The sequence below is a fragment of the Microtus ochrogaster genome, chromosome 7, assembly GCF_000317375.1.
Source record: "Microtus ochrogaster isolate Prairie Vole_2 chromosome 7, MicOch1.0, whole genome shotgun sequence".
NCBI lineage: Eukaryota > Metazoa > Chordata > Mammalia > Rodentia > Cricetidae > Microtus > Microtus ochrogaster.
In genome coordinates this window covers 24249576-24261171 of record NC_022014.1, presented here as the reverse complement: position 1 = coordinate 24261171, position 11596 = coordinate 24249576, and the positions used below count along the sequence as shown (strand labels likewise).

The 11596-nt window shown below is 43.9% G+C and overlaps 1 protein-coding gene across 3 annotated transcripts in view; it reads left to right on the top strand.

Moving 5' to 3' along the window:
* Positions 1-9925: 9925 nt before the first annotated feature.
* The window catches only part of Smg6 (SMG6, nonsense mediated mRNA decay factor), a 262312-nt gene continuing 260641 nt past the window's right edge, over positions 9926-11596 (top strand). Inside the window, exon 1 of one of the 3 annotated variants that reach the window (XM_005349562.3) lies at positions 9926-10174. In XM_005349562.3, coding sequence (XP_005349619.2) covers positions 10087-10174 — 88 coding nt within the window. In that variant the 5' untranslated portion in view covers positions 9926-10086. Of the gene's footprint in view, positions 10175-10315; positions 10665-11596 lie in introns of those variants that run through there. The other 2 variants (XM_026780050.1, XM_026780049.1) reach the window with 2 other exon arrangements.

Genomic DNA, 11596 nt, shown 5'->3' with positions numbered 1-11596 from the left:
GTGGCTCACAACCATCTGTAATGAGGTCTGGTGCCCTCTTCTGGCCTACAGACGTACACACAGACAGAACATTGTATACATAATAAATATTATAAATAATATATATATAAATATTATATAAATAAATATTTTAAAAAAAGAACTGAAACAGGAGCAGAGCCTGGGGGCTGTGGTGCTATGTGGAACTGTGCGCACTACTAGATGCTGGGGTTTCTCTTCAGACAGAAACTTCCTCTTTGCCACGCAAACCTCTTGGTACTGCTACAGATATGCACCTTCATCATTGTATAGCCAGGCCTTGAACGCACAGAGATCCGCCTGCCTCTGCCTGCTTGTGCCTCTACATCTGCTTTTTTGTTTTGAGAGTCAAGTTTCACTATGTTGTCCAGACTGGAATAAAACCCAAGAGATCCTCCTGTCACAGCCTTCTGATTGCTGGGACTACTTATATGTGCCACTGTACCTGGCTTAGATTTTTCAGGTGGCTCAGCAGCTTAAGGCACTTACTGCCAGGCCTGACGACCTAAGTTTGGTTCCCAAGACCCACATGATGGGAGAAGTGACTCCCTCAAGTTGTCTTCAGACCTCCACACAGGTGCCTTGGCATGCATGGCCAACATACACACTCACATGAATAGATCTGGGAGTGGTGGCTCATACCTTTAATCCCAGCACAATGGAGGTAGAGGCAGGTGGATCTCTCTGTAAGTCCAAGGCCAGCTTGGTCTACACAGTACACTTCAGGTTAGGTAGGGTTACATATTGAGACTGAGTAAATACATGAACAAAAGTTATTTTGAGAAAAAAAAAATTGGTTTTCCCCTTGGTTTTTTGAGACAGGGTTTCTGACAGCCCTGGCTGTCCTGGAACTGGCTTTTGTAGATCAGGTTGACCTAGAACTCAGAGATCTGCCTGTTTCTGCATCCCAAGTGCTATGATTAAAGTCATGCATCCTCGGGCTGGAGAGATGGCTCAGAGGTTAAGAGCATTGCCTGCTCTTCCAGAAGTCCTGAGTTCAATTCCCAGCAACCACATGGTGGCTTACAACCATCTGTAATGAGGTCTGGTGCCCTCTTCTGGCCTGCAGGCATACACACAGACAGAATATTGTATACATAATAAATAAAAAAAAAAGTTCAAAGTCATCTTTGGGCTACCCAGTGAGTTTCAGGCCAGCTTATGCTACCATGAGTACTGTATCAAAACATAAAAACCTCCAAAACCCTGAAACCTCCCTAGATAAGATAGATAAATGGCCAATGACCACATTAAAATACCTAGAATCACAAATCATCAGAAACATGCAAATCAAAACTCCAGTGGGCACCACCTCTAACCATAGCATTAGGCCAGAGCAGAGAGAAGTGGGAAAACAGGTGTACCGCTGGTCCGAATAGAGTAATCAGGGTGTTATGGGAGACACTACACTAGTTCCTAAAAACAATGGACATACACTATCACCTGAACCAGTAATTCCACCCCTCGAGGTAGATCAAAGAACCAAAAGCTGTGTTTTATCAAGGTGTATTAGAGCCCCAGACCTTTGCACAAATGACTCCATAATGGAATTACCATTTAGGCTGTAAAGCACAGCATGTATTCAGGACTGCCTGCCAACACTAAAACAAAGGCCTACTCCATCAAAGTCCATAGTGATGGGAAAGTCTCTACAACTACTGTCTCCGTAGTTCTGCTTCAGCTAACTGTTCTTCTTAACTGAAGTATGTCTACCCAGAGCTTAAAAGCTCACCCTAAAGAAGGCTCAGTGCTACACTGGGATCCAAACACCCAGTGTAGTTACAGACCAGCTAATAAGGCCTTTTCGTTGGCTTAAACCCATGCCTAATCATCTTCTCTGGTGAATACCCCATAACCAAGGAGATTTCTGCACTCCCATATTCATAGCTACATTATTTATAAGAACCAAAAGAAGCCTATGGCCACTAACATACAGATGTCCATGCATATGCAATTTGCACATAAAATGTAAGTCATATTTAATAGGAGGAAATTCTGACATGTTGTAACACAGATGGACACTGAGGACATTATGCTAAGAGAAATAGGCTGTTTGCAAACACTACATGATTCCAATGATGTGGGATACCTATAGTAAGAAAATTCAAAGAAAGGGTAGTAGATGAGCTGAGTTTAGGATGGTGGAGGGCTGTTTAATAGGTATAAATGGGTTTGGGTATGTAAGAGGATACATTAAACAACAAAAAGCACACACTCAGAAAATGGTTAAATGGTACATTTTATGTATATTTTATCACAATTGAAACAAACTGAAAATAAGAGGTAACAGCAGTTATACTTAGGCCTATTGGTTGTGATGACTCATTTCCCTTGTTAACTTGATTTTGCCAGAATCAACTAAAACCCAAGCAGCTGGGCATGCCTGGCAAGGGTTTTCTTGATTGGAACATTTGAGATGAGACAACCTATCCTAAATCTGGGTCACACCTTTGGTGGGAGCCCACAGAAAGACATGGAAGAGGGAACCTACTGCTGAGGCATTCTTTTGTGGGTATTAGAGCCAGCTTCTTCAGGATTCCAACTTAGTGTGGACTAAACATTACCATGTACTTGGTTTTTCTGACAAGACATAGCCACTGTGGGATTAGCCACCTCAGACTACCAGGGACTCTAATACATATCCTTTATGCACATACATATTTCATTCTTTCAGTTCTGTTCCTTGGCGACCCTGACTGACAAGTTTGCAAGTGAGAGAGCCTCAGTCTGAAGCAGCTTAGGCAGAGGATGAGGGCTTCCAGGTTCACTGGCTCATGGAATCTGAGGAAGGGCTGGGCACACCACGGAGGGGATATGGAGCTTCAGCAACAACTGCAACCAGGGGCTTGGGAGCTTCCATGAGTCTCAGTTTCTCACCTCTGCTGCCTTTGGCATGTCGGCTTCCTTTTCACAGCAGACCAGCTGGTTCCGCACGACAGGACACATGGCTGCTGACAGTTCCTGTGTTTTACATTTTATGGCTTCCACACTGAAGAGGGATTTTCTCTCACTTTCAGTTCAAAAAATTCTGGGTAAGGACTTTGACTGGCCCATCTTGGCCCAGGACCAATGTGGCAAAGTGTGAAAGGTCATTTAGGAAATACTATGTAATAGAAGTAATTTATGGAAACATGAAAAAGAAACAGAATGAGATCTATAACACAATATCAATTATGTACATTTAAAATACATACATAAAACATTATATATTATGAAAAGATACATGTATATTTAAAGACATCTATCAAGCACATTAAAGCCACTAAAGAAGAAGTGATGAAGAATGACTGGGTTACTCAAGTGAACAAAAAAGGTAAAATGAGAAAGACCTTGTTAATGACAGTGAACAAAATAGTGATCACCTCAAGTCTCTGTTTCTGATGGAAAACAGAAGTGTAAGAGGGAACGAAGGAGGGAAAAACAAAACCAAACTCCCAGGTAGGTGTTAAAGGCAGTTTTCAGAAGAAAAAGGGAGAGAGCTGGAGAGATGGCTGCCAACTCTGACAGCCTGAGTTCCATTCCTGGCAAACACATGGTGGAGGGAGAACCAACACCTGCAGTTATCGTCTAACTTCCACATGTGAGCTCAGACACAATAAATAACGTAATTAATTTTTTGCTGGGATGTAGCAGTGGCTACCTTGGAACTCATTATATAGGCCAGGTTAGTCTGGAACTCAGAGAGATCTGCCTGCCTCTGTATTCCAGATGCTGGGATTGAAGAGGTGAACAGCCATACCCACACCCAGTTCTTCTTTCTTTTCTTTCTTTCTTCCTTTCTTTCTTTCTTTCTTTTTTTTAAGATTTATTTATTTATTATGTATAGTGTTCTGCCTACATGTAGCCTTGCAGACCAGAAGAGGGCACCAGATCTCACTGTAGATGGTTGTGAGCCACCATGTGGTTGCTGGGAATTAAATTCTGGAACTGTGGAAGAACAGTCAGTGCTCTTAATCCCTGCCCCATCTCTCCAGCCCCCTTCTTTTCTTTTCTTTCCTTTTCTTTTGTGTGTGTGTGTGTGTGTGTGTGTGTGATGTCCTACCCACTAGGAACTGGAGTTATAGACAGTTCTGAGTCACGTTATATGGGTGATGGGAACTGAACTTAAGTCCTTTGAAGAGGAAAAGTGTTCTTAACTACTGAGCCATCTTTCCAGCCCATTATTTAAACAGGCTTTTGGGACTCTATTCCTTATACTGGGTTGCCTTGCCCAGCCTCAATACAAGGTGAGGTGCTTAGTCTTACTACAACTTGATAAGCCTTGTTTTATCAATATCCATGGGAGGGCTGTCCTTTTCTCAATAGAAATGGAGGAGTGGATTAGGGGAGGCAGAGGGGTGGTGGGAATGGGGGACTGGGAAGAGAGGAGGGAGGGGAAACTGTGGTCAGGATGTAAATTTGTCCATGGGTGTTCGTGTGCACAGATGCACTCATGTGCACAAGAGTGGGAGTGAACCCTGAATGAACCCTAGGTAGGTATTATCCCTCAGCAGTTTATTTACCTCAGCTATAGGGTTTTTTTTTCTTTTTTTAAAAAAAGTTACCTTGGGCTGAAGAGATGGCTCAGTGGTTAAGAGCATTGCCTGCTCTTCCAAAGGTCCTGAGTTCAATTCCCGGCAACCACATGTTGGCTCACAACCATCTGTAATGAGGTCTGGTGCCCTCTTCTGGCCTGCAGGAATACACGCAGACAGAATATTGTACACATAATAAATAAGTAAATAATTTTTTTTTTTAAAAAAAGGTTACCTTTTATTTTATTTGTATGAATGCTCTATTTGCGTGTATGCCTTTATTCCAGAAGAGGGCATCAGATTCCATGATAGGTGGTTGTGAACCAGCATGTAGTTACTGGGAATTGAACTCATGACCTCTGGAAGAGCAACCAGTGCTCTTAACTGCTGATCCATCTCTTCAGCCCTCTATAGCTCATTTATTTGGTTTTCTTCTTTTTAGCACGTAGTTTTTCACTGGGAACAGAGGCTTACTGATTAAAGCTAGCTGGCCAGTGAGTCTCAGAGTTCAGCTGTCTCTATCTCCCCTGAACTTTCATTACAAACCTATGAGATCATTCATTCTTAGCTTTTTAAGTGGGTGTTGACGGTTGAAGTCAGGTTCATATGAACCTCTGGAAAAGCAGCCAGTGTTCTTAACTGCTGAGTCTTCTTTCTGGCCTCTACTTTCGTTCTGAGAGGTGGTCTTGCTATGTTTTTCAGGCTGGACTTTGAACTGGGTAAGTGATGCTTCTGCAGTCACCAGTTTCCCAACTAGCTGGGACTACACACACATTACAATACCCGGCTTATTTACTTCTTTGTTCTGTGAGCTATTTAATTTTTCTTTAGATTACAAGTGGTTAGAATTCTTTGCCTAATTTGTAGTCATTAACTTTGGTTTTATGTAATTTGTACAATTCTAACTGTGTGTGGTGTATGCAGGAACGGTGTATATGGAGACCAAAGGCTGAACTTGGCATCTTTCTCTACTGCTCTCTATTTCTTAATTGCCAACATTTACTAATTTATCTTGTATGTATCTATGTGGCGCAGGTATGCAACAGGACATGTACAGAGGTCAGAGGACAACATGGGGGAGTTGGTTTCCTCCTACCATGTAGGTTTGGGGATCAAATTCATCAGACTTGGTGGCAAAGCACCTTTATATGCTTGAGTCAGCTTGTTAGTGACTATGTTTTTTAAAAGTAAAAAAATAGTTTATTTGTCTATTTCTGTGTATATGCATTCTCTCCTTCTATTATGTAAGTTCCAGGAATTAAACTCACGTTGTCAGGCTTGGAGGCAAAAGCCATTTTGCCAGTAACCACTTTTTTTTTTAGAGACAAGGTCTCTCACTGACCCGGAAGCCTGCAGTTTGGCTGAACTTGCTGGCCAGCAAGCCTCTAAGATGTACCCGTCCCCACTTCCCAGTACTGGGATTACATGTGTGCACCATCATGCCTGGCTTCCACATGGGTTCTGAGGATCTGAACTCAGGCCCTCATGATTGTTCAGCAATTATTCACTGAAACATCTCCCCTGCCTCCAACTTTAACTTCTAACAACTGAATTCCTTCGTCTTCCATTATCTGAATCTGCTTTACTGTTTTTGTATTACCTACATATTATGTGACCAAATCCCCATTTTTTTTTTTTTTTCGAGACAGGGTTTCTCTGTGGCTTTGGAGCCTCTCCTGGAACTAGCTCTGTAGACCAGGCTGGTCTCGAACTCACAGAGATCCGCCTGCCTCTGCCTCCCGAGTGCTGGGATTAAAGGCGTGCGCCACCATCACCCGGCCCAAATCCCCATTTTAAGAATTAAAACGGCCGGGCGGTGGTGGCACACGCCTTTAATCCCAGCACTTGGGAGGCAGAGGCAGCCGGATCTCCGTGAGTTTGAGACCAGCCTGGTCTACAAGAGCTAGTTCCAGGACAGGCTCCAAAACCACAGAGAAACCCTGTCTCGAAAAACCAAAAAAAAAAAAAATAAATAAATGTTTTTGCTACACATAGATACAACTATAATATATATTGGTCTATAAATAGCTTTTCTCTCTCTCTCTCTCTCTCTCTCTCTCTCTCTCTCTCCAGATTCCTAACCTGTAGTTCAGGCTGGCTGGCTTTGAGCTCACAGAGATGTTTGCCTCTGCTCTGCTTCCCTAGTGTGCTGGGACTAAAGGCATGCACATACATACCCCAGCCCCCCACTTTTTAAAAATTGTATTTTGAGCCTTGGTCTTCCTACATTGTGGGCTTTGAGGATGGAACTCTCTTGTCGTGGTGTTCTGAGTAGTTAGAATTACAGTCATTGGCCACCAAGCTAGGAGTCTTACTCATTGTTTTACCTGATACTTCATGAGTCCTCTAAAACTAAAAATTCAAAATTTCCCCATCAATTTAGTAGCTTTTCAGCCAAGGGGTGGTACACGCCTTTAATCCCAGCACTCAGGAGGCAGAGACAGAAGCAGGTGGACCTCTATGAGTTCGAGGACAGCCTTGTCTGAAGAGTGAGTTCTAGGACAGTCAAAGCTATACAGAGGAATCCTGTCTCAAAAAACAAAACAAACAAACAGAAAAAAGTAGCTTTATTTCTGTAACTTGACTCTTACTCTTACTCAGTCAGCTACCATAGTTTGGAACTTGTATTATTAATTTTTTGGACCCATGCTCAAAACCACTCATCCTTATGTATTTGTTGTGTTTTCCCTGAGTTCTGGTAAATTTCTCTGAGTTCTGATTTAATACTTAGAGGCTCTCTAGTCTGATCATTGACAGTATCAAATTAAATTGGCCATGGTTGTCCTAGAGAAGTTTTCTTCTTTTAAATTATTTTTCCTTTTTTTTTATTTTTAACAATAAAAGTTGTGGGGCTGAAAGGATTGCTCAGCGGTTAAGAACAAGTATGGCTCTTGTGAGGACTGGACTTCAGTTCCTAGAACCCACATCAGGTAGCTCATCACTGCCCGTAACTAGCTTCAGAGGGAATCCAATGCCTCTTGTCTTCCTCAGGCACCTGTACTCATGTGGATGTATGCACACAAAGACACATACATACTAATTAAAAGTGAAACAAATCTTTAAAAAAAAACCCATCATGACTTAAAGACTAGAAAATAAATAAATAAACGAAAAAATAAATAAGAGTTGGGGCGCGGGATATAATTCAGTCAGTAGGATGCTTGTTCAACCTGTATCAGGCCCTGGTTCAATCCCAGAACAACATTAACCTGACACATCAATATCGGGCCACATCTGTAATCCCATTTTATAGGAGATGCAAACAAGAGTGTGTTAGAAATTCAAGGTTTTCCTTGGCTACATGATGACTTCAAGACCAGCCTGGAAACAACAAACCTTGCCTCGATAAAAGTAAACAAAAGCAAACAATTTTCATACTGAAGCCTTCAACTGGAAAGTAGATTGCTTGCCCTCACACCCCCATATTGGCTTTCAACTGGATTTGCAGTCAAAGATGACCTTGAATTTCTAATCTTTCTCCTTGTACTTTTCAATTGCTGCGATTACAGGCTTTTGCCACAACATCCAGTATATGTGGCATTAGGGATGCTTTTCTCAATTTCTCTCTTTCTCTCTTTCTTTCTTTCTTTCTTTCTTTCTCTCTCTCTCTCTCTCTCTCTCTCTCTCTCTCTTTCTCTCTTTCTTTCTTTCTTTCTTTCTTTCTTTCTTTCTTTCTTTCTTTCTTTTTTTTTGGTATGGTATCATGTAATCCAGGCTGGCCAAGGATGACCTTAAACTCTGGATTCTTTTTTTTTTTTTTTCTTCGAGACAGGGTTTCTCTGTGGCTTTGGAGCCTGTCCTGGAACTCGCTCTGTAGACCAGGCTGGTCTCGAACTCACAGAGATCCGCCTGCCTCTGCCTCCCGAGTGCTGGGATTAAAGGCGTGTGCCACCATTGCCCGGCAAACTCTGGATTCTTGATAGTGTTACCTATACCTTGTGTATGTGTATAGCCTAGGCTAGTCTGGAACTCTTGTATCTTCCTGCCTTAGCATCCAAAGTCATGGAGTTAGAGATGTGTGATACCATAACAGTTTCAAGTTAGGGTTTAAAATTTTTTTCCCTGTTGTTTTTAGGCAGGTCTTACTACATAGCTCTAGCTCGCCTCATTTATGTAGACCAAGCTGGCTTTCAACGTGAAGAGATCCTCCTGTATCCCTGGTGCTAGGCGTGTGCCACCATGTCTGGCTTATGTTCTGGAGACAGGGTCTCATGTATTTTGGTTTGGTCTTGAACTCAATGGTGCCACCACAGCACTGAACTTTGCTCTTCCTCCCAAGTGCTAGAGTTACAGGCATGTACCATCACGCAGGATCTCAATTCTATTTCTCTACAATCTTTGGGCAAACGCTGCAATTTTCTCTGGCCACTCGAATTATATACCCCTTCTTTTGAGCTATTGAAATATTTCCCCGTCATTGTCTTTCTTTTCTGATGGCAAAGTATCTGTCACATAACAGGAACTAATTGAGTTTTATCAGGATCAAATCTTTTATACTGTGATCAGGGAATAACTGATTCCTATTTTTTGAGGGTCTAAAGTTGTAATGAAGGAGCAACGGCTGGAGAGGTAGCCTTTGAGAAGGAAGCTTCTCCCCCTCAGACTTTAATAGGAGTTAATGGTCAGTGAGGCTAAATAAAGTACCAATCTTCTGGTCTGATTATTTTTTTGTTTCTTTTTTTGGGACAAAGTCTTCTAATATGTTACCCTGACTGGCCTCAAATGTACTATATTGTCCAGGCTGGCCTTGAACTTGCAATCCTCCTGCCTCAGCTTCTCAAATACCAAGCCTCAGTGAATATTTAAAGCTGTAAAGATGAGCGTGGGGAGAATAAATATGAGTTTCAAAAGAGTAATTAAAATTTTTTTCAGTGATACAGAAATTCCCAGATCGAATGATAATTTCCTTCTGTTCTACTTCCACACAACCTCCTCCAACAAGTCTTGGTGACGAACTCGGTCATGGACTTTGATACTCTGGAACAACCAATTGTTACACAAGGCAATTCTTCTATTCTCTGAGATTCAGTTTATCAGAAATAGGGACAATAATAAGAATCATTATTAAAAGATCTTTAAGCTCCACAATTCAGGCTTATGATAAGGAGACTTTGGCCTAAAATGATCGGAGGCCGAATTATAGGGTGTCTCTGTGAACCCGAGCCCTAGACCAAAATCGGTGTCGTCTGTAGCCACCACAACAATACCGATATCCCTAGGAGCGAAAGCCCACCTGGCATGGGCGAGCCGTACCGGCCCTCGCCTCACCTCACCTCCGGGGCGCTGCGCCTCCAACTCCAAGCCTCAGCGTACCTTCCAGCGTTACATCTCTGCGCAAGCGCACGCGCACACGCTGTCTCTACGGCCTGAATAACCCTAATTGAACGAGCTGAATGCTTTTGCTCCCAGTGCGGCCACCGTCGTTTAGGGAGGACGACAAGAGGGGGCGGGGAAAAGGGTGGGAGTGGGTGAGCGCGCGCCGCCCGTCCGTCGTGGTTTCCTGGCTGCGCGCGGCGGTGGCGGAGTCGCAGCAGCTGTAGCAGCCGCCACGAAGATGGCGGAGGGGTTGGAGCGTGTGCGGATCTCCGCGTCCGAGCTGCGAGGGATCCTGGCCACTCTGGCTCCGCAGGCCGGGAGCAAAGGTGAGTTGCGCCGCCCAGCTGCTGGGCCGGGCCTGTCCGCCCCGCCTCCCTCTCCTCTGCCTCCTCCCCGCCCCGTCCGCGGCTCTGCGAGCTCCCGCCCCTTCCCCCCCCCAACAGGGCGCCCCGGGGCCTGGGGCGGCCCCTCGGAGTTTGCGGGGCTGCTCCTCCACACACTCGGGCCTTGGGGCAGAGCCCTGCGCGAGTTCCTGCCTCCGCCCTCTTGCTCACTGCGGCGGCCGTGGTTGTTCCTCCTCGCCCTAGCCCTCTCTCGCCGGCTCCTGGATTCAGTCGTGAGGAGACACGAACTGGTGTGGGTGCTGGGGTCCGGTAGAGGCCCCGGGACTTACGGCTCCCTGAAGAATCGACTGTGTACCTTTCGTAGTCCTCTGTTCCGCGTCTGAGAGGAGGAGCTGGGGAAATTGAGGAGAAAAGCTTAACAGGCTGGGACTTCCCTTGCTCAACTTTTCCTCCCGAAGGCAGGCTTCCAATGGTACGCCACTAAAGGGATCCAGGACCTCAAGGAGCTGACTCTGTTTTGTTTCTGGCTTGGCGTGTATGGGGGCCGTTCTGGTCAGAAAGAATGCTTCATTTGCCAATCTCCATACACATCAGAAAAGTGCGAGAAATTTGTTAGTGTCTCACTTCCCTTCATTAGTCAGTGTTGTTTAGGATGGCTGCTAACAGTGGATGCCTTCTCTAGGGTTGTGGCTAGAATCTGTGAGGTTAGTTTTCTTTGGCCAACTGAATTGGATTAAACTTGGTTGTTTTCCCTCACCGCTCTGGAAAATTAGCAGTCACCTCCTCCCCTGGCTCCGCCCCCAAACTGAGTTTAAAAGTTTACCGTGGGTGCTGAAGTTAAACGGCTTTTTCTTGGTTCGTATTTGGTGGAGAGGCTAAACTTTTTGCCAAAGCGTAGTTTCGTTCTTTGTTGTTTTTTTTTTTTGAGACCAAGCCTTGGAACTTACCGGGTAACCCAGTCTGGCCTTGAGTTTGGAATGCTCCTGATTCAGCCTCCCGAGTGCTGAAATTACAGGCGTGACCACCACACCTAACTTCCAAAGTAGTCACTGAAATTTCAGTTTCCCGTCATTTTTCTTTCTCTCCTCTCTCTTCCCCTACTAACAAAAGTGGGTGTAGATGCTGGAGCATAAATACCTGCTGTCAGCTAGTTTGTGTTTATATTATAGTTAGGTTCTAGGATTTAACTTGAGCACTGGATAATCTCACCATTTCTTGTCATTTTCTTATTAAACGTTTAGTAATTATTTATAGTACTCTCTCCACTCCAAGCAACAGATACTTTAAAAAAAAACAACAAACCCAGAAACTTGTTTACCATTCAGTAAGTTCGTGGAGCTTAGAGAGTGGTTTTTTTTTTGTTTGTTTTTTGGTTTTTGTTTTTTTTTTTTTTTTTTGGTTTTT